General features: G+C 49.6%; 1 protein-coding gene across 13 annotated transcripts in view; it reads left to right on the top strand.

Annotated features, from left to right (window-relative positions):
• PCNT (pericentrin) overlaps positions 1-17,258 on the top strand; it is a 133,664-nt gene extending 116,406 nt beyond the window's left edge. For 11 of the 13 annotated variants that reach the window (XM_043593354.1, XM_043593350.1, XM_043593348.1 and 8 more), the window contains 9 exons: positions 791-1,005; positions 1,786-1,888; positions 3,126-3,299; positions 9,385-9,495; positions 10,696-10,928; positions 12,479-12,555; positions 14,123-14,243; positions 15,993-16,120; positions 16,797-17,258. In XM_043593354.1, coding sequence (XP_043449289.1) covers positions 791-1,005; positions 1,786-1,888; positions 3,126-3,299; positions 9,385-9,495; positions 10,696-10,928; positions 12,479-12,555; positions 14,123-14,243; positions 15,993-16,120; positions 16,797-16,840 — 1,206 coding nt within the window. In that variant the 3' untranslated portion in view covers positions 16,841-17,258. Of the gene's footprint in view, positions 1-790; positions 1,006-1,785; positions 1,896-3,125; positions 3,300-9,329; positions 9,496-9,734; positions 9,752-10,695; positions 10,929-12,478; positions 12,556-14,122; positions 14,244-15,992; positions 16,121-16,796 lie in introns of those variants that run through there. The other 2 variants (XM_043593355.1, XM_043593357.1) reach the window with 2 other exon arrangements.
• The last annotated feature ends 10,056 nt before the right edge of the window (positions 17,259-27,314 follow it).

Below are 27,314 nucleotides of genomic sequence, written 5' to 3'. Positions count from 1 at the left end.
ATAAACCTGTAGGTTTCTTGGTATGTTGCTTTCCTAACTTGGAAAATAGAAAAGTAATGATCCCTGTGTCCTCACGAGGCTGGAGCGTTAATCGATCGATGCCAGGAAGAGCCTGTGGTCCGCGATGCACGGGGCGTGTCGAGGGAGGCCCGGGCCGGGTTCTGGGCACCCGAGGTTCCCTCCCAATTCCGCGGGTATCTGTCTGCTTGTCTCCAGACACGGTGCCGCCTCCCGCCTCTCCTGGGGCCTCCTCACCCACGGAAGCTCCACCCGGCCGCCCCTGTCACGTTTATGGCTGCCCAGAGGGGTTTGCACCAGGTGACTCCCTCTGTCTCCCTGGAGGGGGCCCAGATCCCCGTGTCGGGCAGGAAGCTGGGGACTGTTCGCTTCCTCCCGGGCACCCGGCACACTCCGTGCTGAAGGGCATTTTGTAAGTGAGGCGGTTTGCACTTAGTGCAGGTGCTTGACCCTGCCCGTGTCCGTGTGTTGGCGTGTGTGCGCGCGCACGTCAAGGTCGGGTGCCAGAACTGGGGCCCGTGAAGACTCCTCCTCGTTTCGGCATGTGGCGTCCCCTCCTCACACTGGTGAGAGCCTGACAGTTCTCAGAAAAGCAGGTCGAGCCTTCACCACCGAGACCCCGTCCGTCTGAGGCAGGGAGGCTGCCCTGACTCCACACCCCGTGTGGAGGGTGCCGGCCAGGGGCCGCCCCCTGCTGAGGGCTGGGCTTCTGCCTTCTGCTTCTGGAACGTGCGCACGAAGGGCCCGTCTGTTGTTTTGCCGTTGACAATAGCGAGAATTGGAACTGCGGCGCCAGCGTGACGAGCACAAGATCCGGCAGCTCCAGCGGACGGTTCAGGACCTGGAGGCGAAGGAGGAGGCCCGCCAGCGCCAGTGCCCGGAGTCGGCGCGGCTGCAGGAGCAGCGGCTCAGCCTGGAGAAGGTCCGGCAGCAGCTGCTCTGGGCCGCCGGGCTCCTGACCAGCTTCGTCAGCCAGACGGTGGACAGGTGAGCGCGTGGGCTCCGGCCACGCCCCCGCGAGCCCCGCCTCTTCCGTGAGGAGCGTGCACAAGGCTGGCGCCGTGTTTGGTGTCAGGTGCCCATTTTTAAGCAACAGACGCTTGTTTCTCTCGCCACGTGTTGACACATTTGTGGGCAGCACTCTCCTGAAAGGTGTTGACAGCATGTGTTTTCTCTATTTTGATATGAGAGAAAAATCCAAGTTGCTTTTAGATCTGTTCTCCTCATGCCCTTTTACAATTGCTCACCACCCAGAGGGTCTGGACCTGACGCCAGGCCCCTCCTGCCCACTCCCACCGCGGTTGGGTGGGGCCAAGCATCCGTGCTGTGTCTGCCCTGCCTACGTCCTCAGGATCACCACTCACGTGACCAGCGTGTGTCTGCACGGTTGAGGGACTGACAGGAGTGTTGACACTATAATTAATTAAATTAATATTTGCCTTTTCCTGTATGCACAGAAACTCAGCAAATACGGTTCTCCTGTCTGTAATTGGATTCGTTTATACAGCAGTATGATCTCTGAGCAGACTTTCCTGGGCTTCTCAGACTGTGCACAGGGCTGCACCACCTCAGGGCCACCACTGTCATTAGAGAGGCCCCGAGTCCCTAACTTTGTGGACAGGGCATGGCTTGACGAAGCAGTCATAAGCAAGTCCTCCTGGGGCTGCATTGGACCCATTTGTCATCTCTCCACGCGTTCCCAGTGGCTTTGGGTAATTATCAGTTGGGATCTGGGTGAATCCTCTAAGTGTCTGTTTATTTTCACAGGACAATTGGCGACTGGACATCATCAAATGAGAAAGCAGTGACGTCCTTGCTGCACACGTTAGAGGAACTCAAGTCTGAGCTGAGCGCGCCCAACTTCTCCCAGGTGAGAGGTGGGGCTGCCTTTGCGGTTCCTTGTATCCCTCCTCCGCTGCCACAAAGAAGTGGGTGTCTTCTTGGGCATTGCCACGCGTTGCCCCCAGAAAGCCGCCTAACCTTGCCGATGCTCAGGCACTCCCCCCAGAGGGGCACGGGCTGCTCTGCCCCAGGCCCAGCCTGCTCCATGTACCCCTGGGTTGAGAGCCTGAGCTCTCAGCTGCGCCTGTCAGCTGCGCGGGAAGGTGTTGCCTTGTAGGAAGGGGATCAGAAGTTGTGGTTGCTGGGGCAGCTGGGTGGCTCAGTTGGTTAAGCGTCCGACTTTGGCTCAGGTCATGATCTGTCTCATGGTTCATGAGTTCGAGCCCCATGTCGGGCTCTGTGCTGACAGCTCGGAGCCTGGAGCCTGCTTCAGATTCTGTGTCTCCCTCTCTCTCTGCCCCCCTCACCCCCCAGCTCTCAAAAATAAACATTAAAAAAAAAAAAGTCGTGGTGTCTGACACAAATTCCTGGTAGATGTTCCTTGGTAATCGTGAAAACATCCTGTTTATTGTGAAGGCAGCATGCATGTAGGCAGCAGGGGACCTTGTACCTGCTGAGCATGAGGGGTCAGTGTGGTGCATCCTGCCCTATTTACCAGTGCCTCTGTCAGTGTCCTGTGCCTGCTGTAGGCTGAGTGTGGCTCTGATTATGGAAGTAACGAACCTGTGTTAAGGGACTTACTTGTTGGACCCTCGGGGAAGAACCCACGGTGCTCTCTGGGCCCTCTGTGTGCTCACAGAGCTGCGAGCAGGCCGGTGCTCTGTAGCAGGCTGGCCCTGTCAGTGCAGCCCAGGGCTGTGCGAAGTCAGTTTCTTACAGGATCAAAGAGAAATGTGCTTTGATCACTTACTGTTTTCCCTCCCATAGATGGACAGCTCTTCTTAGCCCCACAAGCTGTCACTGAACCCCAAATATGGGTAAAACTATAATTCCTGAAAATAACCAACAGTAAAAATACACAGTGTGTACCTTTTTTTTTTTTTTAGACTAAGAGCGTGCGCGAACAGGTAAGGGGCAGAGAGACATTCTCAAGCAGGCTCCACCTCCAGCGCAGAGCCCAACTCGGGGCTCGATCTCACAACCTTGGGATCATGACCAGAGCTGAAATCAAATCAGCCGCTCAACCAACTGAGCCCCCAGGGACCCCTAAAGTGTGTACCTTTTAACAAAAAAGGTATATCCATTAATGTTTTTCTCTTTTCAAGAAAAAAATGCCAGCAGAGCTGCAGGTCCAGCTGGTGGATGTCCTGCTGAAAGACAATGACTCCCTCACGAAAGCTCTGTGCACAGTGACCCAGGAGAAGGCTGAGCTGCGCCTGGCGGTGTCCCAGCTGGAGACGTCTCTGAAGCAACACCTGCTGAAGGGCCGTGTCCGGAGCGTACGTACTGGTGCTTCTGCTCGGAGATGGCGTGAACCGGGCTTCCTCTGGGCCGTGGGCTTGAGTGCTGGTTCTTTCCAGTTAGCTGTCATGGGCTCTGACCTCCCCAAGATGCCAGATGCCTTATATAACATTTCAGCAGGTTTTCCACTTCGTACACAGACACGGGACCCTTGCCGGGAGATGATGTTTGATACATGTTCATGAAAAGAAATCTGTTCGTTTGACTTTTACGTAATGAAAACGACCTCAATTTTCCTGATTGTATAGTTTGGTAGACTTTCTTCTTAGAATGCCTGATTTTTTTTTTCTTTTATTTTTAGATTGTCATGTCCCTGATTTTACTTTTATGATGAAAAAAATTTTAATTGTTTTTTGGACTTGTATGCAGTAAAATCTGCCCCTGGTAGGATGCCATTTGAGTTTTCACACACATGTGGATTCTCGTGCCCCGTGTGACCACACTGTTAGCGGAGCACATGGCCCAGCAGCACATCCTGTTCCCGGCTGCTGGCAGGCACGGCCTGGCTCTCTGCGGTTTGCCTTCTCCCGGTGCCACAGAAGCGGGCCCACACGGTGTGTAACGTTTCGGAGGGCTCCTCGCTTCTCTCCTAGCGCCCACGAGATCATGCTGGGCGTTGGTGCATCAACAGCTCCTCTCTCGTGCTGCTGAGCAGCGTCCGTGCACAGATGTGCCTCAGTTCAGCCGTCTGGCTGCTGGAGACTATTGGGGTTGTTTCCAGTGCTCAACGATTGTGGTCAGTGCTCCTGGAAGCTGCTGTGAGCAGGGTTCGTTTCTCCGGTGTAAATACCCAGGAGGGGACGCCGTGTCCCGTCATATTTCTGCCGAACCCTGCAGAGTGCCGAATAGCTGCACCATTTCACTTGCCCTTGAACGGAACGTGGGAGTCCGGTCCCTCAGCATCTTCATGCTTGGGGCGGGCGGTGCCTTTTCTTGTAGCGTCCCGCAGTGCGCGGCGACATCTGTGTTTCTTCTTTAGTGAAGAGTCCTTCCAAGTCTTTGCCCACTTGTGTTTTTTTTCCCCCTTTATCTATTTGCATTTGAAATCCAAGTTAACATATAGCATAATAATGATTTCAGGAATAGGATGTAGTAGTTCATTACTTATACATAACACCCAGTACTCATCACAACAGGTGTCCTCCTCGGTGCCCATCACCCATCTAGCACATCCCCCACCCACCTCCGCTCCATCCGCCCTTAGTTTGTTCTCTGTATTTAAGAGTCTCTTAGGGTTTGTCTTCCTCTCTGTTTTTATCCTATCTTTGCTTCCCTTCCTGTATGTTCATCTATTTTTCTTAAATTCCACATATGAGTGAAATCACACGATATCTTTCTCTGATTTATTTTGCTTAGCATAATAGCCTATAGTTCCATCCATGTAGTTGCAAGTAGTCTTCGCCCACTTTTAAATGGCATTGTTTTCTTATTTTGTTGTGTTTCCAGTTCATATATTGTGATATGTTTTGCAAATCTCTTCTCCCAGTCTGTGTTGTCTCTTCTGCATAGATAGTACTCTTTGCAAAACAACAGTTTTAATTTTAATAAAGTCAATTTGTTTTTTTATGGATTGTGCCAAGAGTTTTATAGTTTTACTTCTTACATTTAAGTCTAGGATCCATTCTGCTTTGATTTTTTTTTTTTTTTTTTTTTTTTTTTTTGGTCTGAGGGTTAGGTCAAGGGTTATTTGTATGCAGGTTGATACCAGTTATTCTGGCATACGTTGAAGATTGTCTTTTGTTATCAGTTTGTCTTTGCCAAAGTCAGAAGTTGCTCCACAGTTGTGTGTGTGTGTATTCTCTGTTCTGCTCTGCTGGCCTTCACCAGCTGCCTGATAGGTGTGGGTGACAAAACCTCCTCCAATTACACATTGGTGATCATTGCATTCTATGAACATACTAAAAACCTGTTGAACAACTGTTTTCAGAGGATAAGTTTTATGGTATGTGATTTATATTTCAGTAACGGTATTATAGAGGTTTAGGCAAGAATCTTGACTGTATAACTGTAACTGTTATTGAATTTAGCGGTATTGAATCTTCCCATCTGTGAACTTGGGATGTCCCTTCATGTATTTAAATCTCTTAAAATTTCTTCCTTTTTTTCTTTTTTTCTTTTCTTTTCTTTTTTTTTTCCTATGTTTGTTTATTTTTGAGAGAGAGAGAGCATAAGCAGGGGAGGGGCAGAGAGAGAGACACACAGAATCCGAAGCAGGCTCCAGGCTCTGAGCTGTCAGCACAGAGCCCAACACGGGGCTCAAACCCACAAATTATGGGATCATGACCTGAACCAAAGTCAGACATTCAACTGACTGGGCCACGCAGGCATCCCATAAAATTTCTTTCTTAAACATGTTGTAGTCATCAGCATTCATATTCTAAAAACATTTTGTTAGATTTTTACCTAAATATTTCATTTTTCAGGGGCCTGTTGTAAATGGTACTTTTCAAATGTTTTGCTTTCCAATTATTCATGGCTAGTGTATGGAAACACATCAACATTCATAGGTTTGCCTTGACCTTAGATGTCCTGTGACCTTGCTAACCTCACTTTTTAACCCTCGAAGTGTTTCTGTAGGATTTTCTACATGGACAATTACATCATCTGCGAATAGAAGGTTTTATTTTTTTCTTTCCAATGCAAATACCTTTGATTTTCTTTTCTTGCCTGGTGTACAGGCTGGACTTCCAGACTTGGACGGGTTTGTGCAGGCGTGGTCCCCCGTCTTGGGGGTGGCCTTTGCTCTGTCACTGTGAAGGGTGGTGAGCAGGTACTCACGTGAAGGCCCCGGCCTTAGTGTGCAAAGACTTTATCCTGAACAGATGTTTAATTTGTTATGCTTCTTCTTCACCTGTTGATATGATAATGTGTTTTGTCTTGTTCGGTCAGTTAACATGGTGCGTTACGTTGATTTTTGGATGTTGACTATCTTGTGGCGCCAGGAAAAGCCCCACTCGGTCATGATGTCTTATTATTTTTATATATTGTTGGGTTTGATTTGCTAATATTTTGTTGAGCATTTTTGTATCTGGGTTCATGAGGGATTTTAATCTGGAGTTGGTTTTTTGTTTTTTATTTTTATATTGTCATTGTCTGGTTTTGGCCTCATAAAATAAGATGAAACATGTTTCCTCTTTTTACTTTCTGGAAGAAATTACATAGAGCTGGTATTTATTTCTTCCTTAAATATTTATTAAAATTTAACCAGGAAACCACCTGGGCCTAGTGTGGGTTGTTTTTCAGCGGGTTGTTTTTCAACCACCCCTGCTGAAAAACAGGTGGTAGTTAGTGATGGACTTGATGTTTCTGGTGCTGGATGGAGGGAGAGGGTCCCATGAAAGTCAGTTTGTCCAGCTGGTTGGTGTCCTGTGGCCTTTTGGGCTGTCTCCTCCTTGTTTGCAGTCACCACACGGGAGATACTGACATCACTGAACAGAATGGTGAATTTGTCTGTCTTCAAGCTCCATCCAGTTTTGCTTTGCGTGTTTGAAGCTCTGGTGGGAGATAAAGGAAAGGGACCTCTGTACTGGGGAAGTAGGGTCCAAGCACTAAGGAGACTCAGGACTTCCGTTCTTTGATGTGAGAAGTTATAAAAGCTGCACGTTGTAATCTTTTTTTTTTTTTAAGTTCATTTGTGTATTTTGAGAGAGACCGAGAGAGCATGAGCAGGGGAGGGGCAGAGGGAGAGGGAGAATCCCAAGTAGGCTCCACACTGTCAGCACAGAGCCTGATGTGGACCTCGAACCCACAAACCGCGAAATCATGACCTGGGCTGAAGTCAGACACTTAACTGACTGAGCTACCCAGGCACCCCGAAAGCTCCGTGTTTTACTCTTGGTGAAAGCTGTCATCAGCACCAGTTCACAGCCCTGTCTGCTTCTCTGGAACTTGCTCACAGGTGTTTGGAGGTCCCTTGTTGAAGGCATCCCGTTGGCCCTGTGGGACTAAAGCCCAGTCGCCATTAGAGCACTTTTGTCCTTTATGTGAAAGTTCACAAGGAAATCAGGAAGTTATTTCTATTGAAGAAAAATTGACATACGATACTGTATTAGCTTCAGGTGTGTAACATAGTGGTTCGACACTTACACACATCACAAAACGGGGACCACCTTGGGTCTGGTTACTAGCCGTCACCACACAGTTACTGTGTTCTCTCTGCTGCATCTTCTTTACAACTGGACATTTGCACCTCTTAGTCCCCTCCATCGATTTTGTCCGTTCCCCGACCCTCCTCTCTCTGGCCACCAACCAGTTTGTTCTCTGTGTCTGTGAGCCTGTTTCTAATCTGTTTTGTTTGTTCATTGGGCGTGTTTTTAGATTCCACATGTAAATGAAATCAAATGGTATTGGTCTTTTTCTGTCTGACTTATTTCACTTGGCATAATACCTTCAAGGTCCATGCATGTTGTCATGGACACTTGGGTGGCTTCTCTATCTTGGCTCTTGTAGATAATGCTGCCGTTAACATAGGGTGCAGGTCTTTTTTCACATTATCTTTTCATTTTCTGTGAGTAAATACTCAGAAGTGGAGTTACAGGATTGTATGGTAGTTCTGTTTTTAACTTTTTGAGGAACCTCCACAGTGTTTTCCAGAGCAGCTGCACAAGTTTGCATTCCCACCAGCAGTGCAAGAGGGTCCTCGCCAACATCTTTTTTCTCGGCGTCCTCGCCAACATCTGTTGTTTCTTGTCGTTTTGGTCATAGCCATTCTGACAGGCGTGAGGTGGTATCTCATTGTGGTTTTGACTTGTATTTCCCTGATGAGGAGTGATGTGGAGCATCTTTTCAGGTGTCTGTTGGCCACTTGGATGTCTCCTGGGAAAACTGTTCAGATCCTCTGCTCATTGGATTGTTTGTCATACTGAGTTGTATGAATTTTTAAAATATATTTTGGATGTTCACTTCTTACTGGATGTATTGTTGGTTGATGGTTTCCTTTGCTTTTTTAGTTTGGTGTAGTCCTACATAATTTTTGCTTTCGTTGTAGGAAATAAATGTTTTCAAGGAGTAAGTCACAGGCTGCGAGTGAACTGGTGGGGCATTTTGCCCTTCATGTCCAAGACAATTTCCATTTCTAGAGTGTTTCTTTCCAGAAAAGCCCAGGCTGTGTTTTAGAACCAGGAAAACAAACATCTGTCCTTTTCCTTCTTCCTCGTCATGGGTCCGGCGAGGGCCCTTCCACGGGGTCACCCTGGTGCTAGGCTCCTCCTCTCAGCCAAGTCCTGGTGCTGGGGGCTGGTGCCACCAGGCTGCCTTTGATTCCTGTTCCAGTCTGAGGGGCGGAGGTCACAGTGCACATGGCCCAAGTACTTGGAGCTCCCTCTGGCCTCAGTAACAGGTCCTGGTTGTCCGATGTGGGCGGTCCCTTCGTTGTCCTCACTGTGGGATCCTCCTCCTCTGTTAACGCGTCCCTACTGGAGCTCTGGGCGTCTTCCACACACATCGTGGTGTCCAGGCCATGCTGTGTGCATTTGGACACGCTGCCTGGTCATGACGTCCTCAGTGTGCGTGGCACCCATGTGGGGCCCTTGCTGAGGTTTCCAAGAGTGTGATTTGTTGGTGCTGGAGTAGAACCAGGGATTCACACCTGCCAGGAGTTAGCATTTCTAGGACCAGAGAGTATGAGGGTGTTTAACAGGCTTAGCACTTTGAATTCAGGGTTCTTTTCATAATTATTTAGATTTTGTTTTTAATAAAATTGTACCTTTTGTGCAGTCATACTTCAATAAATGCTATGTAGCAACTACCCGTGAGTATTAATTATCTGATTGATAATACCACGTGACAGCTTAGGCACCAGCGAAAAGAGGCTGAAGGTGGCCCAGGCATGGCCCACATCATGGCATTCGGGAGATGTGCGCCCAGCCCCCTTGCACCCGGGGTGGGCCTCCCCGTGGAAAGACCCCTGGGGGAACAAGAAACGAGCTGTTTGAACACGACCCTGCCCCTGGGGCTAGGGTGCCGAGGGGTCATCTCCTGCCGACTCTGCCCTCGGCCATGTTTCTCAGGGTGCTCCTCTGTTGGCTCAGCTGTGTGGACGGTGCCGTGTGTGGTTCGTTACAGAGGCCGGACAGGTCTTCATGGAGGCAAGACAGGGCAGTGTCACAGAGCTCACCGCGACAGCCGGAGGCAGGGTTGCCCGCAAGCGAGGATGCAAACCCCTGCAGCATGCAGGTAAGGGCGGGTCTGAGGGCCATGTTGGGTGTGCACGGTGTCACCTGCTTGGTGCCCTTTGTCTGTTTTTATAGAGACTGTCTATTTCTAGAGCAGTGTAAGGCTCACAGCAGAATTGAGGGGAAGGTGCGGAGACGTCCCACACCTGAGCGAGCCTGCATGGACGGGTCCCAGTCACCCAGAAGCACGGTGCATGGCGGGGCTCGCTCTCGGTGGTGCACACTCTGTGGGTCCGACAGTCGTGTAGGGACAGGTGGCCGCCCTTACAGTGTCTTGCAGAGTCGCTTCCCCTAAAAATTCTCTGCTGTGCCTGGTCATTCTCCTTCCCACGCCTAAAATCCCGGTGCTTTAAAAACCCTGGCCTGTTCATTGTAGCAGCAAAAGCATTCTTGTGACATGGGGTTCCCCTGCGCCTGAGCACAGCTGCCAAAACACGTACCCGCCCTGTGCCTGTTTCCAGCCGGCAGACATGCTGGTTCTAGCTGTCGAGCTGTCGCACATGAGGGGAGTTCAAGTGAGAACACCTCCATCTGAAAGCTGGCCCCATTCCCCACAAACCTCGTGTCTGTGCTTGGAGTCCCGTTAGACCACAGTCTCCACACCCTGAAAGGGCCCTGCTCATCATGTTGGCCCTGAGGTTTGTGCTCTGAGCCCTCTCGAGGGAGAAATTGTGTCACAGCATTAGGGTATAAGGACATACCTCTCTATGTGACTTGAGGGATTTCCCACAGCCCCTGAGATGTCCAGGGGGCCCAGGATGAGACCCCGCCCCACCACAGGGGCGCACCGTACCTTGTGGTCAGATTCCTGGGGTCTTTGGGGGGGCTCCCTTGAGGCTTGGAAAGGAAGTCTGTGGTCTCCCTTTTGTCTGATACAGGAGATCAAACTCTGCACAGCAAAGCCGTCCCTGGGGACGGAGGTCACACAGGGCTGATGTGACAATTTGCTGAGAAGGAGAACAGTCTGGTTCTTTTTCTTTTTCTTTTTTTGAAGATTTATTTATATATTGAAGTTGTCTCTATGCCCAACGTGGGGCCTGAACTCACAACCCTGAGATCAAGAGTCGCACGCTCCACCGACTGAGCCAGCCAGGTGCCTCTGTCTGGTTCTTTTTAAAGCACAGTGGTACAAACGTACTGTACAACTTCTGTCAGCAAGATGTCTTTGTTCCATGATTGTTTTGCTTTTTTCTTCTTTCAGATGGAAAAACTATATCTGCATTATTTGAGAGCAGAAAGCTTCAGAAAGGCTCTGATTTATCAAAAGAAGTATCTTTTACTATTGATCGGTGGATTCCAGGACTCTGAACAAGAAACACTGTCCATGATCGCTCATTTGGGAGTATTTCCTTCCAAAGCTGATAAGAAAATTAGCACATCTCGCCCTTTTACAAAGTTCCGAACTGCCGTCAGGGTTGTGATCGCAATATTAAGGTAATCTTCGCAAGCAGGAGGCACATTGGGCTTAGTCCTCCGTTGTCTTACTGTGCAATTACATTCTTTTCTAAGATGATGACACTTGAGGCCTTAAAGTATACGTGGCATTTGCCTTCAAGAAATCATGTTGTGCAAAACTGTCAGCTGCCTTCTGACGCCAGAAGATTGAGGGATGCCTTTTTATCACAAAACAGTGCCTTGCCCCTTGATGGGTCTCTCTCAGGGTCCCTTCTGATGACAGGCACATCTGATCAAGTTCGAAACTGCATTTCACTGCTTCAGATTGCAGTTTCCTGTATTTTAGTCAAATTTGTGCTCCATAAAAAGGGCCAGGTGCATAGGAACAGGGCACCCACACGAGGTGCTGTTTTCCATCGTGAGTATGAGACCACTCCTGGGGGAGGGGAGACTGTGGGGGTCCCACCAGCCTCAGACGCCGCTCACTGTCCCAGTCGTTTGTTTACACAGGGTCTCTTTTGGGGGACAGGTATGTGACTCTGGTGTGATTGGAAATTTTGACCTGTTCAAAATTAACAGTGATGAGAATCCATTTTATATTATAATTGTAAGATGTGCTGAATTTCTAAAAATGTTTGTCCCAGTAAGAATTGTACTGCTGTATCCGCTCCATGATGCCCACAAGGTGTGTCCTCAGGCCCCAGCCATCTGTGGGAGGGTACACGCTGAACGCAGTAGCTGGGTGGGCTGCCTTCCCTGGCTTCTCTCCCCAAGCTGCAGAGGGTGGTGGGAGCCCTGCTCCCCGCAGAGACTGAGCACCGGCCATTCCGGTCCATCAGGGTTCCTTGCTCTCGTGCTCTCGACTCTCAGCCTCAGGCCACTTAGTCCCCTCACCTCTGAGTTCTGACCAGAGACCACCCCCCCACCATCTGTCGTGTCCATCTGTCTGTCTGTCCATTCTGCGTTTTTGGACAGGAAGCCTGGTAGGTGGTCTGTGGGGCTGGTAAGCAGTCCCAAGGCCCCGCCGCCAGCACTCCTGACGGTGGAGGAGCATTTTCAGCAGCAGTGGTTTGATGCGAGGCAGACATGCCTTCTGAGAGGGCCTGTGGTCAGAGAGGCAGCGGTGCCTGGAGCAACAGCCAGCAGGAAGGCCCACTCCGAAGGGCGTCCACTAAGCCACAGAGGGTCCGTCCCAGGAGGGGTCAGGGAGCCCCCCCCCCCCCAGTGCTGCTCCTCCCGACACCCACCTGGCACTCCTCAGTCTTCTGACCAGGAGCGCCTGAGGGCAAAAGCCTCTGTCTTTGCGCCTTTTGTCCTGAGCCATTAGGTGGCGTTAGTGGCGAAGGGAGCAGGTGTTGCAGACTGATTTGAACTGGGGTCTGTGAGACTCTGAGCTGGTGGGCATTGGGCGGTTGTGGGGGCTGTGGCAAGGAAGGTGCTGAGGGCACAGGCATCAAGGTCACCACAAAGACAGTGGGGGGCCACCTGAGTCTGATTCCAGTCGTAGATCACGTCTGGATTTTCGTTGTTCTTTTCACTCCTATTTGCTCTAGTTTTCAACGTTTTGTGTCCTTTTTTTTCCTTTGTAGACTACGTTTTTTGGTTAAGAAGTGGCAAGAAGTAGATCGAAAAGGAGCTGTTGTGCAAGGCCGAGCGGCCCGCCCAGGTGGGCCCCCTGCTTAACCCCTTTCCGCTGGCAGCCAGGTGCTGGCTGAGCCCGTTGGAGACGCAGTAAAGCAAATACGAAATCAGTACATCCAGGGACGCTGGCAGCGAGGCGAGATGGCTTCAGAAGGAAAATGGCTTTAACGTTGGGAAGCGTAGAAAAACCCAGGGTTTACACAGTTAATGGTTGAAAAAATGTAGAAATGCTAAATATGTTGACCAATAACTCATTTAGTAGAAGGTCCATCTTACTGCCCAAAACCAAGTGATGTTCTGCTTGGTATGGCCACATCTGTCCTTGGGGCACCACTGCCTGCTGGATCAGCCACACCTGGTCCCCAGGTGCCATGCTGACCCACGCACAAGCACAGAGAACGCCCCTGTCATGGGGCACGCGGCCCCTTGTCCTGCGGGGCTTCGGGGGCCTGGTGGGAGGCTGCCAGTAGGCGGTGCCCCCTGAGCTCTGCCCCCAGAGCTGACCATCAGGGGACTGGGCTTCCCTAGTCACAGATTAGCTTTGGTTCCTACCTGTTTGTTACTTCTCGAAATAAAAATGGCTTTTTGACCTTCAGGCCTTTAGGAGAGTTTTCTCCTACACCAGGTGCACCTGGTGGTCTCCAGGGTTCTGCCTCTCCCTCTTTGGAGACCTCTCCTCAAAATGGGGGGGAGGAACACCCTCCTCACTACTGCCCCCAGGATCCCCTGGAGGCACTGCCAGTATGCGTGCTGGGGTCAGGTCAGCCCTGCAGGCAAGGGCAAAACACAGGTGATCAAAACTCAGGGTTCTTGTAGAGCTTTTTTTTCTTTTTTAAAATAAGAACAGTTCCATCCCTCCCTCCCTCCCTCCCTCCCTCCCTCCCTCCCTCCCTCCCTCCCTTCCTTCCTTCATATTTTAAAGAGAGAGCACCAGTGGGGAGCGGAGCAGCAGGAGAAGAGAGAGTTTTAAGCAGCTCAGTGTGGAGCTTGTGGCAGGGCTCAATCCCCCGACCGTGGGATCATGACCTGAGCTGAAATCGAGTTGGACACTCAACTGACTGAGCTGCTGAAGCGCCCATAGAGTTCTTTAAAACAATTTTTAGGGGTGCCTGGCTGGTTCAGTTGGTGGAGGATGTGACTCTTGATCTCAGGGTTGTGAGTTCAAGCCCCACACTGGGTGTAGAGATGGCCTAAAATAATAATAAAAAAAAAAAATTCAGGGGTGCCTGGGTGGCTCAGTTGGTTAAGCATCCAGCTTCGACTCAGGACATGATCTCACGGTTCATGGGTTTGAGCCCCTTGTTCGGCTCTGTGCTGACAGCTCAGAGCCTGGAGCCGGCTTTAGATAGATACTGTGTCTCCCTCTCTCTCTATCCCTTCCCTGGTCACACACACCTTCTCTCTCAAAATTAAATATTAAAAAACATTTTTTTAAGTCTCTAAGGCATAATTTTTATAAATAGGGTATGTTTAAAATGTTTGAAGTTGCCATGCAGATCTTAAAAGCTTAACTTTTGGTAGAAGGTCCTTCCTACTAAAAGGCATCCATCTCTTTTCCTATTCCCTTTGTCGTTAAACGATTGTGGGGGAAGGATTCCCGATGCCACGGCAGCAGCCTCCACCCAAAACCAGCACGTCCCCACCAACCCGGGATGCATCCTCCAGCCACACTGGGGACCCTGTGCCAAAAGCTTCCCCGTGTAAGAGGGAGAGGTGAGTGTACTTCGAGGCTGCGTTTTCACTGCAGCCGGGCCCGCGCCGTAGCGCAGCCGCTGTGCACGGGGCTGTCTCCAACCGCGGGACCCCTCCCCAGACGTGCACACAGCCACGCAAGGCCTTGGTGGGCTCACCATAGTTCTCTGGGATTGGGGTTTTGCACACATGATATTATCTCTGTACTTAGCACTCAGTTGGCAGTTGAGATGTTACAGCAACACAGTTAAACATCCATAGGTTATTTTAGGTGGGGAAGAGCCCTTTCATTTTAAGAGATAGGAGCACTTGTGGTTGGATGGTAAAATGCAGGTTTGTTTAAAAATTAAATTGAGGAAAGCTTTCCATAATGGCCTAAGGGTTTGAGCCAGGATTATATGGAATCGGCACGTCCTGAGGCCCTGGTGGGGGTGGCAGGAAGTGGCCCCGCCTTGTCCCCAGAGCGTGTTTTCCCAACAGAGGGATTTCTCATCCAGGTGCTAATTACGGAAGATGTGACTTCCGTTGCATTTTTGCAGATTGAACCATGTGACCATCCTGTCCAAATGCTCGTGTGAGGAAATCTAGAGCAGGAGTCATTTATGTACTTCTTTCAACAACATGACCTCCCCTTAAAATGTGTAGCAGAATTCAGTTTGCATCTTTGTGGGTGTTTGCACACACATCCAGTCTTCTGTTTCTCTGAGTGAGCTTTCCAGAGCAAGCTCCACTCTTAGGGTACAGCACTGTCTCCGAAGTGCCATTGACTGGCATTCGCTCCTTCACCCCATGCCCCTGGCTGACGGTGGCATGTCAGTGCAGACCACACTTCAGGAGTGTGGCAGCCACTGGTGTGGCTGTCCCAACAGGAGAGATGGTGCAGTACACAAAGGCGCCACGGCCGTGCCACGGGGCAGCCCAGGCGCATGTGCTGTGCGTCCGGGTCTTGATCTCCTGTGCTGATGACGTTCCACCAACGTGTGCAGTTCCTCAGGGAGACATATCATGAAAGTTTTGGCTTTGGCCCGGCCACGAGCAAGGCAGGGAACGCACACATGTCCACTCTGTGTGGGGAAGGCAGAGGTTCCTGGTCTGGTGGCCGAGGCCTCTCCAATGTGGACGGGGTGAGGATGAATAGGAAGTGTCCCTACCCTGAGAGACAGTGACAACAGAGGACCAGGAGGAAGATGCACTGAGTAGGGACCAGAATGGGACGGGTTGTGCCTCCAGTGAAGGGGACAGTTCGGGACCATCGGAAAAGTCCCGTGGGTAGTTGGGTCACCCTCAGGGCACAAAGAAGAGGTGGGTCTGAGGGACAGTGGTGCAAAAACCAGTTGGGATAATGAATTCATACATGACGATTTTATGAATAAAATCATAGTATACAGTAAGTTTTAGTCATTTTAAGCCTGCAACATTTTATAGAAGTTGGTTTTTAAAAGCATTACATAGCATTTTTAAAAAATGCCTTACTTCTGGGGTGCCTGGCTGGCTCAGCCTGCAGGGAGTGCAACTCTTGATCTCAGGGTCGTGAGTTTGTGCCCTGCGTTGGGCGTAGAGTTTCCATACATATGTACATACACACATACACGCATAACTACATTTTAAAAACCAAAACGAACAAACGCGCACACACATATGTACATGCTTCACTTTTTTTTTCGTGGTAAAGGATATGAAGGCGATGTTTGTCTGCTTCCCCCCGTTCCCTGCTGCCTGTCTGTGCTCTGGGTGCTGACTTCCACTCTTGTTTTATGTGTTTGTTTGAAGATCCGCTCCATCCTCAAATTCAAAATCAGAAAGATCCCTGACTGCGTCTCAAGACCCTGAACATTCGTTGACAGAATATATTCATCATTTAGAGATGATCCAGCAAAGACTGGGCGGGGCACCTCCAGGTAATAAAAGTTCTTCTCTGTTTTCTAAAATAACACACTGAACCCTGGGGACGAAAAGTAACATCGCAGAGGCTGTAGTATTCAGGTTAGCAAGTGTTGTTACTTTCGGTCTTAATAATTAACCATTGTTAGTAGGATCGTTGGGTGAAGGCACCTCCAGAAGTGTGAGCAGTGTCTTCAGCGTGAGCGTGGGGACCCATTTGCTTGATCACTAGCTGGGCCTTTTGCTCCATTTTATGCTCACAGGGAACAAATAATTATGTTTCAGGATAGAATTTGTGGGGGCTTCTTCACTAACGTAGTTTAAGCCATTGTATATTTTAGTTGTAATTCTTTTTTTTTTTTTTTTTTTTTTAATTTTTTTTGGGACAGAGAGAGACAGAGCATGAACGGGGGAGGGGCAGAGAGAGAGGGAGACACAGAATGGGAAACAGGCTCCAGTCTCTGAGCCATCAGCCCAGAGCCTGACGCGGGGCTCGAACTCACGGACCTCGAGATCATGACCTGGCTGAAGTCGGACGCTTAACCGACTGCGCCACCCAGGCGCCCCTAGTTGTAATTCTTATTTTTACCATAAATGAGATTAATTCAGTGGTACTGTTTCAGTATCATGAAATTCTTAGGAGACACATGAAGAGTTCTAACGAATTGCTACCTCATTTTTCTTTATTTTTAGATTGTACTTCAAAGAAATCCTGCCACCAGAAAATTAAACAATGAATAAAATCCTTGCGGCTCTTACCTACGACAATTCTACTTGAGGAGAAGATTGGGTTCTTTTTCCTTTGTCTAAGGAAAGCTTGTGGCGTGGCATCTGGGCAGCACCCAGTCTCCCCACGTGCCTGAGATGCCAGCCCCCCTAGTGCGGCGCCTTAGGTGTTCTCACCTGTTTGTAATACTACAAAGCCAAGTGGAGTATATTCTGTGTAATTTCAGTACGTCTTGGGTCCTTACCTTCCTGAGGTGACGTGTGCGCTCGTGAGTGACAGGCGTCTGCCCTGCCCCGGGCACATTGGCAGAGCCCCTGCCCGCCTCCTGTTGTTTATTTTCTTCAAGTGTACAGATGGGGACTTGGTTTAAAAACACAAACACACAAAAACCAAAAAGAATAAAAGTCCAGCACTATTTTATTTGTGAACGGCCCTTGTGTTGTGTTTCAGTCTTCTCCAATTTGCTTTATCAGTGGCAAGAAACCAAAACAGAGACTGGGAATTCCTGTATGTCAGGGTTTTCGGAGGGACACAAAGTGTTCCTCACCTGGTAAAGACAGGTAGCCACTTGCCTATTGCTGGGTCTTACTTGGTTTCCTAGTTGATTTCAGGACCTCTGAGTATGACATTTATTCTGCTGAGCGTAGGCTTTAACACAAAACCATTTTTTCTGAATCACAGCTTACTTCCATGATAGATGTTCCTTCCGGCCTACAGCACCGGTGTGCGTCTGCACTTTCTGTGCAGCAGCTAACACGACTGTGAGGCCAGTTCCTTACAGCCTTTCCACCTTTTCTGCTGAGCTCTGTGCTCTGCTGGTCGCTGTCGCTGAAGCCTGGACGTGTCTCTTCAGTTCCGCATCCAGAAGAATAGTGATCTGGTTGGTTATCAGATACAGAATAAATGTCCACGTGGGAGGCCTCCTTTAGAGCCACCAGCAGAAGTGACCATCACCCCAGCTCAGTACCTGTGGGAGCTGGTCCTTAAAGAGAAAGAGGCGTTCACCCTGCTTTCCATAGGAGAACGGCCAGTCATCCTCGTAGGCGAGGGAACATTCTTCTTATGGAAAGGTGCCAGCTAATTAATAAGGAGGGGACTATCCCATTAGAGACCCGCCGTTCTGCAACCCACAGCAGGATAATCAGGTCAGGTCCTAAAAGCACAGTACCCATGGGTCAGCGGGCGGCCTGGCGTTTGGGCCTCTGGGTGTGATGATGGGTGAACTGCACAGTGTCTCCTGTGGCTGCTCCTGGTTTGTAGATGGAGGAACAAATGACATAAAACCATGAGGAAAAAGACAAACGGGGATATTCTAAATGTTTTATTTTTGAGGGAGGGAGACAGCATGAGTGGGGGAGGTACAGAGAGGGAGGGGACAGAGGATCTGAAGCTGACAGCACAGAGCCCGATGAGAGGCTCAGAGTCACAAACCGTGAGATCATGACCTGGCCAAAGTCAAACGCTCAACCGACTGAACTACCCAGGTGCCCCCAAACATGGGATATTCTATAAGTGATTCACCTAGTCTCATCAGATTGACAGCATTGATGAGGGCCTGTTCTCAGTGAAAAGAAACAGGAGACACAACCAATGAGATGGGTATGAAGTTTAGTTCCTGAATTGAGGACCAACGGCTATAAAGATGGTTTTGGGGGTAACTGAACCTGTACTGGATAATAGCTTTTAAGGGAATTTTAATTCCCGGTTGTGCTGACAGTTATGTAGCAGAATGCTGCTTTCTTAGGTGTTGTATGCCGAATTATTAAGAACAAGGGGCTACAACCACCGGATGCACTCTGAGATGGCTCTATGGGTAGGAAAAAATACACACAAATAGGGATTAAGTAAGCATGGCAAAATCTTTGTAAAATATTGAATCTGGCTCATATAATGGTATATGGTTATTGTTTGAAAATTTTCATAATGAAAGATGAAAAAATACCACCCAAAGTCTGGGCTAGGATGTCTTACTCTAACGTAGGATACTATATCAGAGCTCAGACCGGGAAACAGAAACCACACTGGGTTTCCAAACAAAGGGGATTTAATACAAGGATTTGATTACTCTGCAGGCAGGGGCGCTGTTCTGAGCCCGGCCAGAAGCTGCTGGCACCCAGGGGCTGTCAGGGACACAGGGACAGGGCGCTCTTGCGGGAGCTGACCACATGATAAGACGTGTCAGCCTCCAGAGAAACGTCCATCTTTGTCCTCTCACCCTCCTATCGGCCAAGACCGGACAAGGGAGCCTGGGACGGTCCTTGTGCAGGACAGACGGGCGAGAACTGATCTGAAGGCACGTGGGCAGCGCGTCTACTCCTCATCTACTGAGCATGTGTTCTCCTTCACACACGTGACTGAGACGTAACTTAATCCGCCTGCCTGAGGTGAGTTATCTACGATGGCCTTGGGCCTCTCCAAGGCCCACACGGGGCTGCATCTCAATAGTGCTGCTCTCCAGGGGAGACAGCCTTCGCCTGTAGGACTGGGTCAGCCCTTCACAACTTTGTGCAGCTGATGCACTGTGGCTTGTCACACAAAGTGGGGGAGATGGAAGGGGAAGGTGTCCCTGCTCTGCATGGAGTCACGAGGCCCTACTCGACATTTATCACCTCTTCCTTCGCCAGGGCCTTGTTTCCTGGTCCTCAGCCAGCACCTTGTCTGGTTGGGTGACATAAGCTTCCCACCAGAAAGATCTGAGATCATAATGGTCTTGGTTTTAGAAGATGTCCCTTGTTTTCTCCTCTTACAGTTGAGTCTGAAATTACCGAGTACCAAGAGGTGCCTGGTGAGGATGGGCTACAGATGGGTTTTCCTGTCCTCACTGTGGGCTGCCATCCAGCTGCCCTGTGGTGATTGGGGCCAGTCACACCAGCCCATACAGCAACCCCGCCCCTGCTGATTCAGGGGACAGTCTGCTCTTGTTGAAAGGGACTGTTGTCTGGAGGAAGCAGCTCCCTTGGGACAGCAGAGCCCAGTGTCACAGGACGAGAAGCAGAAATTGCTCCGGAATCATTGGCATGACGGTAAGAGGGGCTGTGCCCGGCTCACCCCCAGGCTCCCCTGCCGTGGGAGGAAAGGCTCCTTGAGGGGTGCCTCGAGTCGGCAGGCCTTTCCACCATCCGCCAGGAGAGCTCCTTCCGGGTGATGGGAGTTAACAGTAAAAGGGAATGCCACACTCTCTGTGAGAAGCAGGGATGCTGAACACGAATTTGGGGGGGGGGGCGGTCCACAAATGAGCTTTGGGCAAGGAAACCAAATCCATGTCCAAACAGGAGTGGACAGAGGCATGGGGACAACTCAGGGAAATTTAATGGGAACCCAGACCACCTGTTCATGCAATTTACATTTGTACACTTTAATTCTGACACTACCTGGACTGCCCCACTTTAGACACTAGCTGTAAGTGTAGACACTAGCTGTAAGTGGGGTCCCCGGGCCACAACTACAAATGTGGCTGTTTTCACAGCCTCTCCCCTCGGGTTTGTTGATTTGCCAGAATGACTCCATGCACGGAAATGCTGGATTCACTGGTTTGGTGTGAAGGATAGGACTCGGGCAGCAGAGTGGAAGTGACGTGCAGGACAGGCTCAGGGGCAGGACACAGAGCTTCCCTGCCCTCTGTGGGCGTGCCACCCACACAGGATGTTCACCGACCTGCAAGCCCCCCAAACCTTGCTCACTGGCTTTTTTTTTTTTTTTCAACGTTTATTTATTTTTGGGACTGAGAGAGACAGAGCACGAACGGGGGAAGGGCAGAGAGAGAGGGAGACACAGAGTCGGAAGCAGGCTCCAGGCTCTGAGCCATCAGCCCAGAGCCTGACGCGGGGCTCGAACTCACGGACCGCAAGATCGTGACCTGGCTGAAGTCGGACGCTTAACCGACTGCGCCACCCAGGCGCCCCGCTCACTGGCTTTTATCAGGGCTTCGTGATGTAGTCATGATTATCTGCCACGTGCCTGAAGTCCGTCTCCAGCCCCGCCCCTCTGGTGACTGGCCCCCATCCTGAAGCTATCTAGGGACCTCACCATGAGCCAAGTCATTAGTGAAAAACTCAGGGGCAGTCAAAGGGGGCTCATTGTAACAAAAGGACACTCTTATCAGGAAATGCCAAGGGTTTTAGGAGCCAGGAAACCAACAGCAAAGGTCAAATCTGTATATTTTCATTACACTCATGTAAATAGCGCTTAAGGTGATTAGGGCTTCACTGCACCTGCCTGTCCTCACGGCTCAGCCATCACACAGCACCCAGGGTACAACGTGCTGCGTGAGTTGTGTGTTGCTTGGGCAGGAGTTTGGTCTCCGCCAGGATTCAGGGGTAAGTTTGATGTTTCTCGAATGGAAACTGAGTTAGCAACAGGAGGAGGCAAAGCTTTGCTTCAAGACCCTAGTGGTCTGCCCTAATGGGGCTAAGTGAAGCAGTGTCCAGCATCCTGCGTTGGGTGTCTTGATGACCTGAGCAGCAAGCATGACGGCCTGCGTCAAAGCTGCAGGCCTGCGGTCGTCCTGGTCTGCGGGGATGCTAACGTCTTGTGGCTTCCTCAGAATGCACACTGGGTCCAAACGAGCCATCCCTCACGGTAGGCGGTACAAGGCACGGCTGTTTGCCTCTGACATTGGAAGGGACACATGCTATTCTGCAGGCTCCTTGACCCCCAGAAACTGCCACAGGGGCAGCCCTGACTTTGAATGGAATCTGCCTCACAAGCCAGCGTATCTCTTGCTGCTTTCCATTCATTAGGACCTGTGACTGTGATGTTTTCAGTGGAATGGGTCAAAGTCCTATGATGTCTAAACAAAGACCCTAAAATAAGATAGTGACGGGCACTGCTGCCTCTGCTGAAATTGAACTAATCGTCTTTTCTGGTTGGTATTGAGGAAAAAGTGACGAGGGAGCCTGAATATAAACCTTTTTATCAGGTGCTGTTGCTTTTGGACCCATGTCAAGAGTTCGATCCCAGTAGAGAAGAACAGGCCTCCTCTGGGAGGAGACGGCCCAAACACGCCGTGACACACCCGCGGAGGGCTGGACACCGTGTAGCCTTAGCTTGGGCTGCTGTAACGAAATGCCATAAACTGTGTGGCTTACAAACAACAAAAATGTATTTCTCGCAGTTGTGGAGGCTGGAGGCCCAAGATGAGGGTGCCAGTGGGGTGGGGTTCTGGCGAGGCCCCTCAGGACGCAAACCGCTTACTTTGACTTGTCTCCTCGAGTGGCGGAGAGTGGGGAGGGGAAGCAAGCCTTCTGACTCGGCAGGCGCTGATCCCGGTCATATGGGCTTCACCCTCACCACCTCCTCTACCCCAGTTACCTCCCAGAACTCCCTCCCACCGTCTAATGCCATCACGTTGGAGGAAGTACAACACTGGGTCTGGACAGATCCGAATGACCAGAGTGAGTGGTGCTGAGTTTTCTACTTCCTGCCTCCCCTGTGCTCTGCTCTTCTGGGAAGTTCCCCATGACCAGTTGACAGAACAGGAGAGAACGGGTTTGTTCTTCAGACGGATCTACACGGCAGGCTGGCATCGGCTAGGAGTGGACAGGAGTGACTCCACCACCCAGCTTAGGGGTGGATTTGGGGAGATTTCCATTTGGCTTCTGCCTCTTGGCGCCTGCGTTGCCGGCAGAATGCCAATGCTGAGACGGTGATGTGGCAGCCTGGCTCCCTACGTTACAGAGGAGGCCGTGATTTGTCAGCCTAGAAATAGACACACGTTCCAGGTGTGAATTGGGCTTCCTGCCTGCAATGCATCCGTCGGCACCAGCACCCATGGGCTTACAGAGTATCCCACCCAGCTGCAGCCCTGCACGGGCTGTTCTCAAGCCATGAAGGGGCAGGGTCAGCTCACGCTCCTAGAACTCACTGGTCTCACTGTGTGTTGGGGGAGGCCATCGAGAGGATGTGACTGCCAGTTGACCTGTGAGCTGGACCTGTGCAACTGGAGGCTCTCCACTCCCTCCCCTGTCCTTGGAACGTACCCACTGCCTACTGTTCCCACTGTGGGAGCTGTTCCAAGGACATAGCCTTGTTGACACCATCTGGATCGTGTATGTGACTGAATCCTGTGAAGGCCTCTATATAAACCTTTAAGGTTCTGGCAGGTGGGTGTGGAGATCTGCCTGTCTGATGTCTGCCCAAGAGAGGCCTCGTAAAGAAGGTACCTTGCTTAGTATAGCTGCCACCTACCAACCTGAAGTTGTCCGCCTCTTCCTCTGGTCTCTCCTTTCCCTCCACATACGGGGACCAGTTTGCGAACTAACACCATGTATCCCATCGGCTGGAAAAAATTGCCTTGACCAAAGAGTGGAGTGGTTGCTGAAGGCTCTCTTTCGGCACCAGCATGGAAACACATCTTAAAAGTTTGAGGGACTGTCTGAAAGCGGTGTGCTCCTTAAACCATTAGCACACGTATCTGCTCCCTCCCTTACAGCCAGACTTCAGGAATCTGTGAATCGAGAGGCAGACCCTTTCATTACATGTGCAAGTTGAATTCTTTAGACTTCTTTTTTTTTCTAATGCATTTTTATTTCTATATTTAATATTTTTAATCTCTGTGCCCAACATGGTGCTTGAACTCACAACACCAAGATCAAGAGTTGTATGCTCTACTGACTGAGCCAGCCAGGGGCCCCCATTTTTTAATTTTTGATGGAATAAAATGTTTTTAGCTTATGTTTTTATTTCTAATGTATTTTTATTTTTAATTGAAATATGGTTGATATACAATGTTATATCAGTTTCAGGTGCACAACATATTGATTCAACAATTCTATACATTATCACCACGATAAGCATAGTCACCATCTGTCACTGAACAATGTTATTGTATTGTTGACTGTATTCCCTGTGCTGTACTTTTCATCCCCATGACTTAACATATTTTACCACTGGAGTTCGTAGGTCTTCATCCCCTTCTATTTCCCCCATTCTCCCACCGCCTCCCCTCGGGCAACAACCAGTTCTTTGTATTTATAAGTCTGTTCTCTTTCTTGTTTGTTCTGTTTTTAAGATTCCACATATGAGTGAAATCATATGGTTTGTGTCTTTTCTCTGCCTAACTTCCTTCACTTAGCATAATAGCCTTTAGTTCCATCCATATTATAGTGAATGCTGAGATTTCATTCTTTTTTATGGCTGAGAAGTATTCCATTGTATGTACACCACTTCTTTATCCATTCATCAGTCAGTGGACACTTAGGCTGCTTCCATTTGTTGGTTACTGTAAACACTGCTGCGGTAAACAGAGGGGTGCATATATCTTCTTGAGTTAGTGTTTTAAGTCTTTAGTTTTTTCATCATAGTTAAGCAAAGGACTACCAAGAGGCACCCACACAGACCACCGGGGTTCCACATATTCTTCCTCATTGTGTAATTAATGCAGGAGATGCCCTACCTTCTCCACTGCCAAGACAGTGACTCCTCCTTTTGCCTGCTCGTTCCTAGATGCAAGGACCCCAAGGTTTCCAGACCACCATAGTTTGCAATCCAGGGGAACAGTTGGCATGTTCCCTCGTGAGGGTCCTTTTGGGGGACTAGGACTTCTAACCCTGCAGTCTGAACTTGGGAAGATAGGAAGCACAGAGTGCCACAGTGGAAAGCGATGGTAAGCGGGGCCACTCCTGTTTCCACCCCTTGATTTCAACTCATGTATCCTTCCTCTTGGGGATACAGTGGCATATAAAGGTCTGAACGGCACCCTGTCTTTGCAGAATATTAACTCCCAACTTGGCACCACAGCTGTGCCTTTGGCTGGCTGTCCCGATGCTCTCTCAGGCAGTGGATCTCATGGTCACTGCACTTCTGCTGCCTAAAGTGCACTCCTGCACTTCCTGTGCTGTAAAGTGAGTCCTATTTGATATGAGGCCATATGGGGTCCTGTGCCAGTGGAACAAACACTCCTTAAGCCCTTGCTGGTTGATATTTGTGGGCAAGAAGCCCAAGCATACATAGAATATGAATCTATTCCTGTGAAAAAGAACTGCTGCCCCTTACAGAATGGAAGTTCCAATAGAGTGAAGTTGGTTGATTGACCTTTTCAAGGTCAGGAGACATAATGGAAGCTCAGCATTGGTCTCTTCTGCTGGCAGGTTAGACATTCAGTGGCAGCCGGTGGCTCAGCCGTGGTCAGAGAACTCACACTGCTGGGCCCACGGATAGCCTCTGCTCTAGCACCTTGGCCACTTTGTCCTTGTGCCCAGTGGCAACTGCTGTCCAATGTAGCTGGCCAGTCATTCTGTCCACTTGGCTGTTTAATACTTCTTTCATGGATGCTCTCTAGACTTCAACATTTTACACAAAGACCACCCACTTGGTGCCTATTCCAATAAATCTATCCTCATGCGTGTATCACAGAGCTCCTTATCCCAGGTTTGGATTTTGTTCCAGGCCCTAAGCCAGCCACCTACCTAGGTCATCCAACACTGTCCGTGGTTCACTTGTCACATTAAAAAAAAAGTGAATGCCTTTGCCCTTTGGGAGGATATGCCCTTACCACTGTCTTACAAGCCCCCCCCCCCCTCCCCGGAGTGAGGCTGCAGTGTAGCTGCTGTCCATGTGCAGTTTGAACTCACATACCAAGCCAACCCATTTAGTTAGTTAGTTTATTTAGAGAGAGAGTGGGTGGGGGAGGGGCAAAGAGAATCCCAAGCAGGCTCTGCATTGCCAGCACAGGGCCCGACATGGGGCTCAAACTCACAAACTATGAGATCATGACCTGAGCTGAAATCAAGAGTTGGCCGCTTAACTGACTGAGCCACCCAGGCATCCCCCAAGCCAACCCATTTATGAACCAAGCTCAAGATTTTTCCTTGTCAATTGGTCATCAAGGCCCCCTGTATGGTCACAGATGTGGAATGGTGGAGTGGCTCTAGCACAACAGCAGGGGGTGCTGTACGGGTCTGGGCTACCTATTCGGCACTCACCTGTGACTTCTACATTCTCAGGTTCAGTCTTGAATGCACTGCTTCCATTTTATGATGGATTGTGCTGGGCCCAGCTGACTTTACGACCTGGTAAGTTTGATAGCACCCATCTCATAATGCGCAATTTGGGCTGCATGGTGATCTGGTGTCCCAAGGTCAGGTGTTACATTCCTATCAGAACACAGTAGCAAAACAAGGCATTTTTTCCCCCCAAAAGACATATACATTCTCTGCTCCAAGTGGTATGTCAGAACCTCAGGGTCCTGAATTGCGAATCTCCTACTGGGGCATGTTAGAAACTCCACATTGCATTGTTCCTTCACTGCCAATAACCACCAATACCACCTGCTAGAACATATGACTCAGGCAGCATAGCTACTTGCATCACAGCCTTGACGTATTATGGCCTCCGTTAATTACCTGCACCCCGTATGGACCACTCTAACAGGAGTGCCATGATGAGGATCCAAGTGTCTAGATATCAAAGTTCTGGGCTTTTCTTAAAACTGACAGTTTTCCAAATCACCCAGTATTTGATCAGAGCTGTATTCCTATGGGTGGAGTATGCTGCTTCCAGACTCTGAAGAGGTCCGACAGTGTCTTGCTTTCCAATGGTTGAAGGTGCAAGATGCAAGAATTGTCTTTCACTTTTGGAAGGGATGCCTTGGGCCACTGCTGACCACTGGATCCCTAAAAATAATATTGATGTAGCAGGTCCCTGAATCTTCATAGGGTTTATTATTTCCTCTCTGGAGTATCTGTATCTTACCAAGGTCTCCAGAATCTTCTCCACTCCTTGCTCATCTGGACGATCAACATGATGTTATTGATGTAATGGGACAATGTAATCATCTCCAGGATGTCTAAATGGTCCTGATCTCTGGACTGTGACAGAAGGCATGAGTTAACATCGCAAACAGGCAAAACTGTATATTTGTTCCACACGTTCCACAGTCTGGGGGCCAACATCAGTTGTCAGACATTTGAGTAAATGAGTAATTGAGAGAGATGATTATTGTTGTTCTAAGCCACTAAGTGTGTAGTAATTTGTCATGCAGCACTAGGTACACCATCATGCCAGCAGCCATCCCTTCAGCAAGTTTCCAGCCGGTTGTCGTGCAGGTGCTAAATCCCCTATCTTAGAAGATTGCTGAAAAGTCAATAAACTCTTCTACCCAATTTTACGTTGCAGTTCCCTTTTGATATCTGCAAGGGTCATGCTGATGAATTCAACCGCTCATCAAGCACACATAATGTGGCCCCCAACAAATGTTCCCAGGCCCTGGCAGTTCATGTTGGCTGTGTCTTACAGCTTGTTATGGGTTGAATTGTATCCCCACCTCCTCCCTGAAAACCTGTTGAAGTACTGACCCCCAGCACCTGTGAATGTGGCCTTATTTGGAAGTAGGGTCTCCGCAGATGATCAAGTTAAGATGAATTCATTTAGGGTGGGCTCTAATTCAGTTTGACTGGTGTCCTTATAAGCAAGGGGGAATTTGGACACATAAACAGACACACACGTAGGGGGAAAGCTATGAACATGAAGGCGGAGATTGGCATGAT

Source organism: Prionailurus bengalensis, chromosome C2, assembly GCF_016509475.1.
Source record: "Prionailurus bengalensis isolate Pbe53 chromosome C2, Fcat_Pben_1.1_paternal_pri, whole genome shotgun sequence".
NCBI classification, from domain to species: domain Eukaryota; kingdom Metazoa; phylum Chordata; class Mammalia; order Carnivora; family Felidae; genus Prionailurus; species Prionailurus bengalensis.
This window is presented reverse-complemented; position numbering and strand designations above follow the sequence as displayed.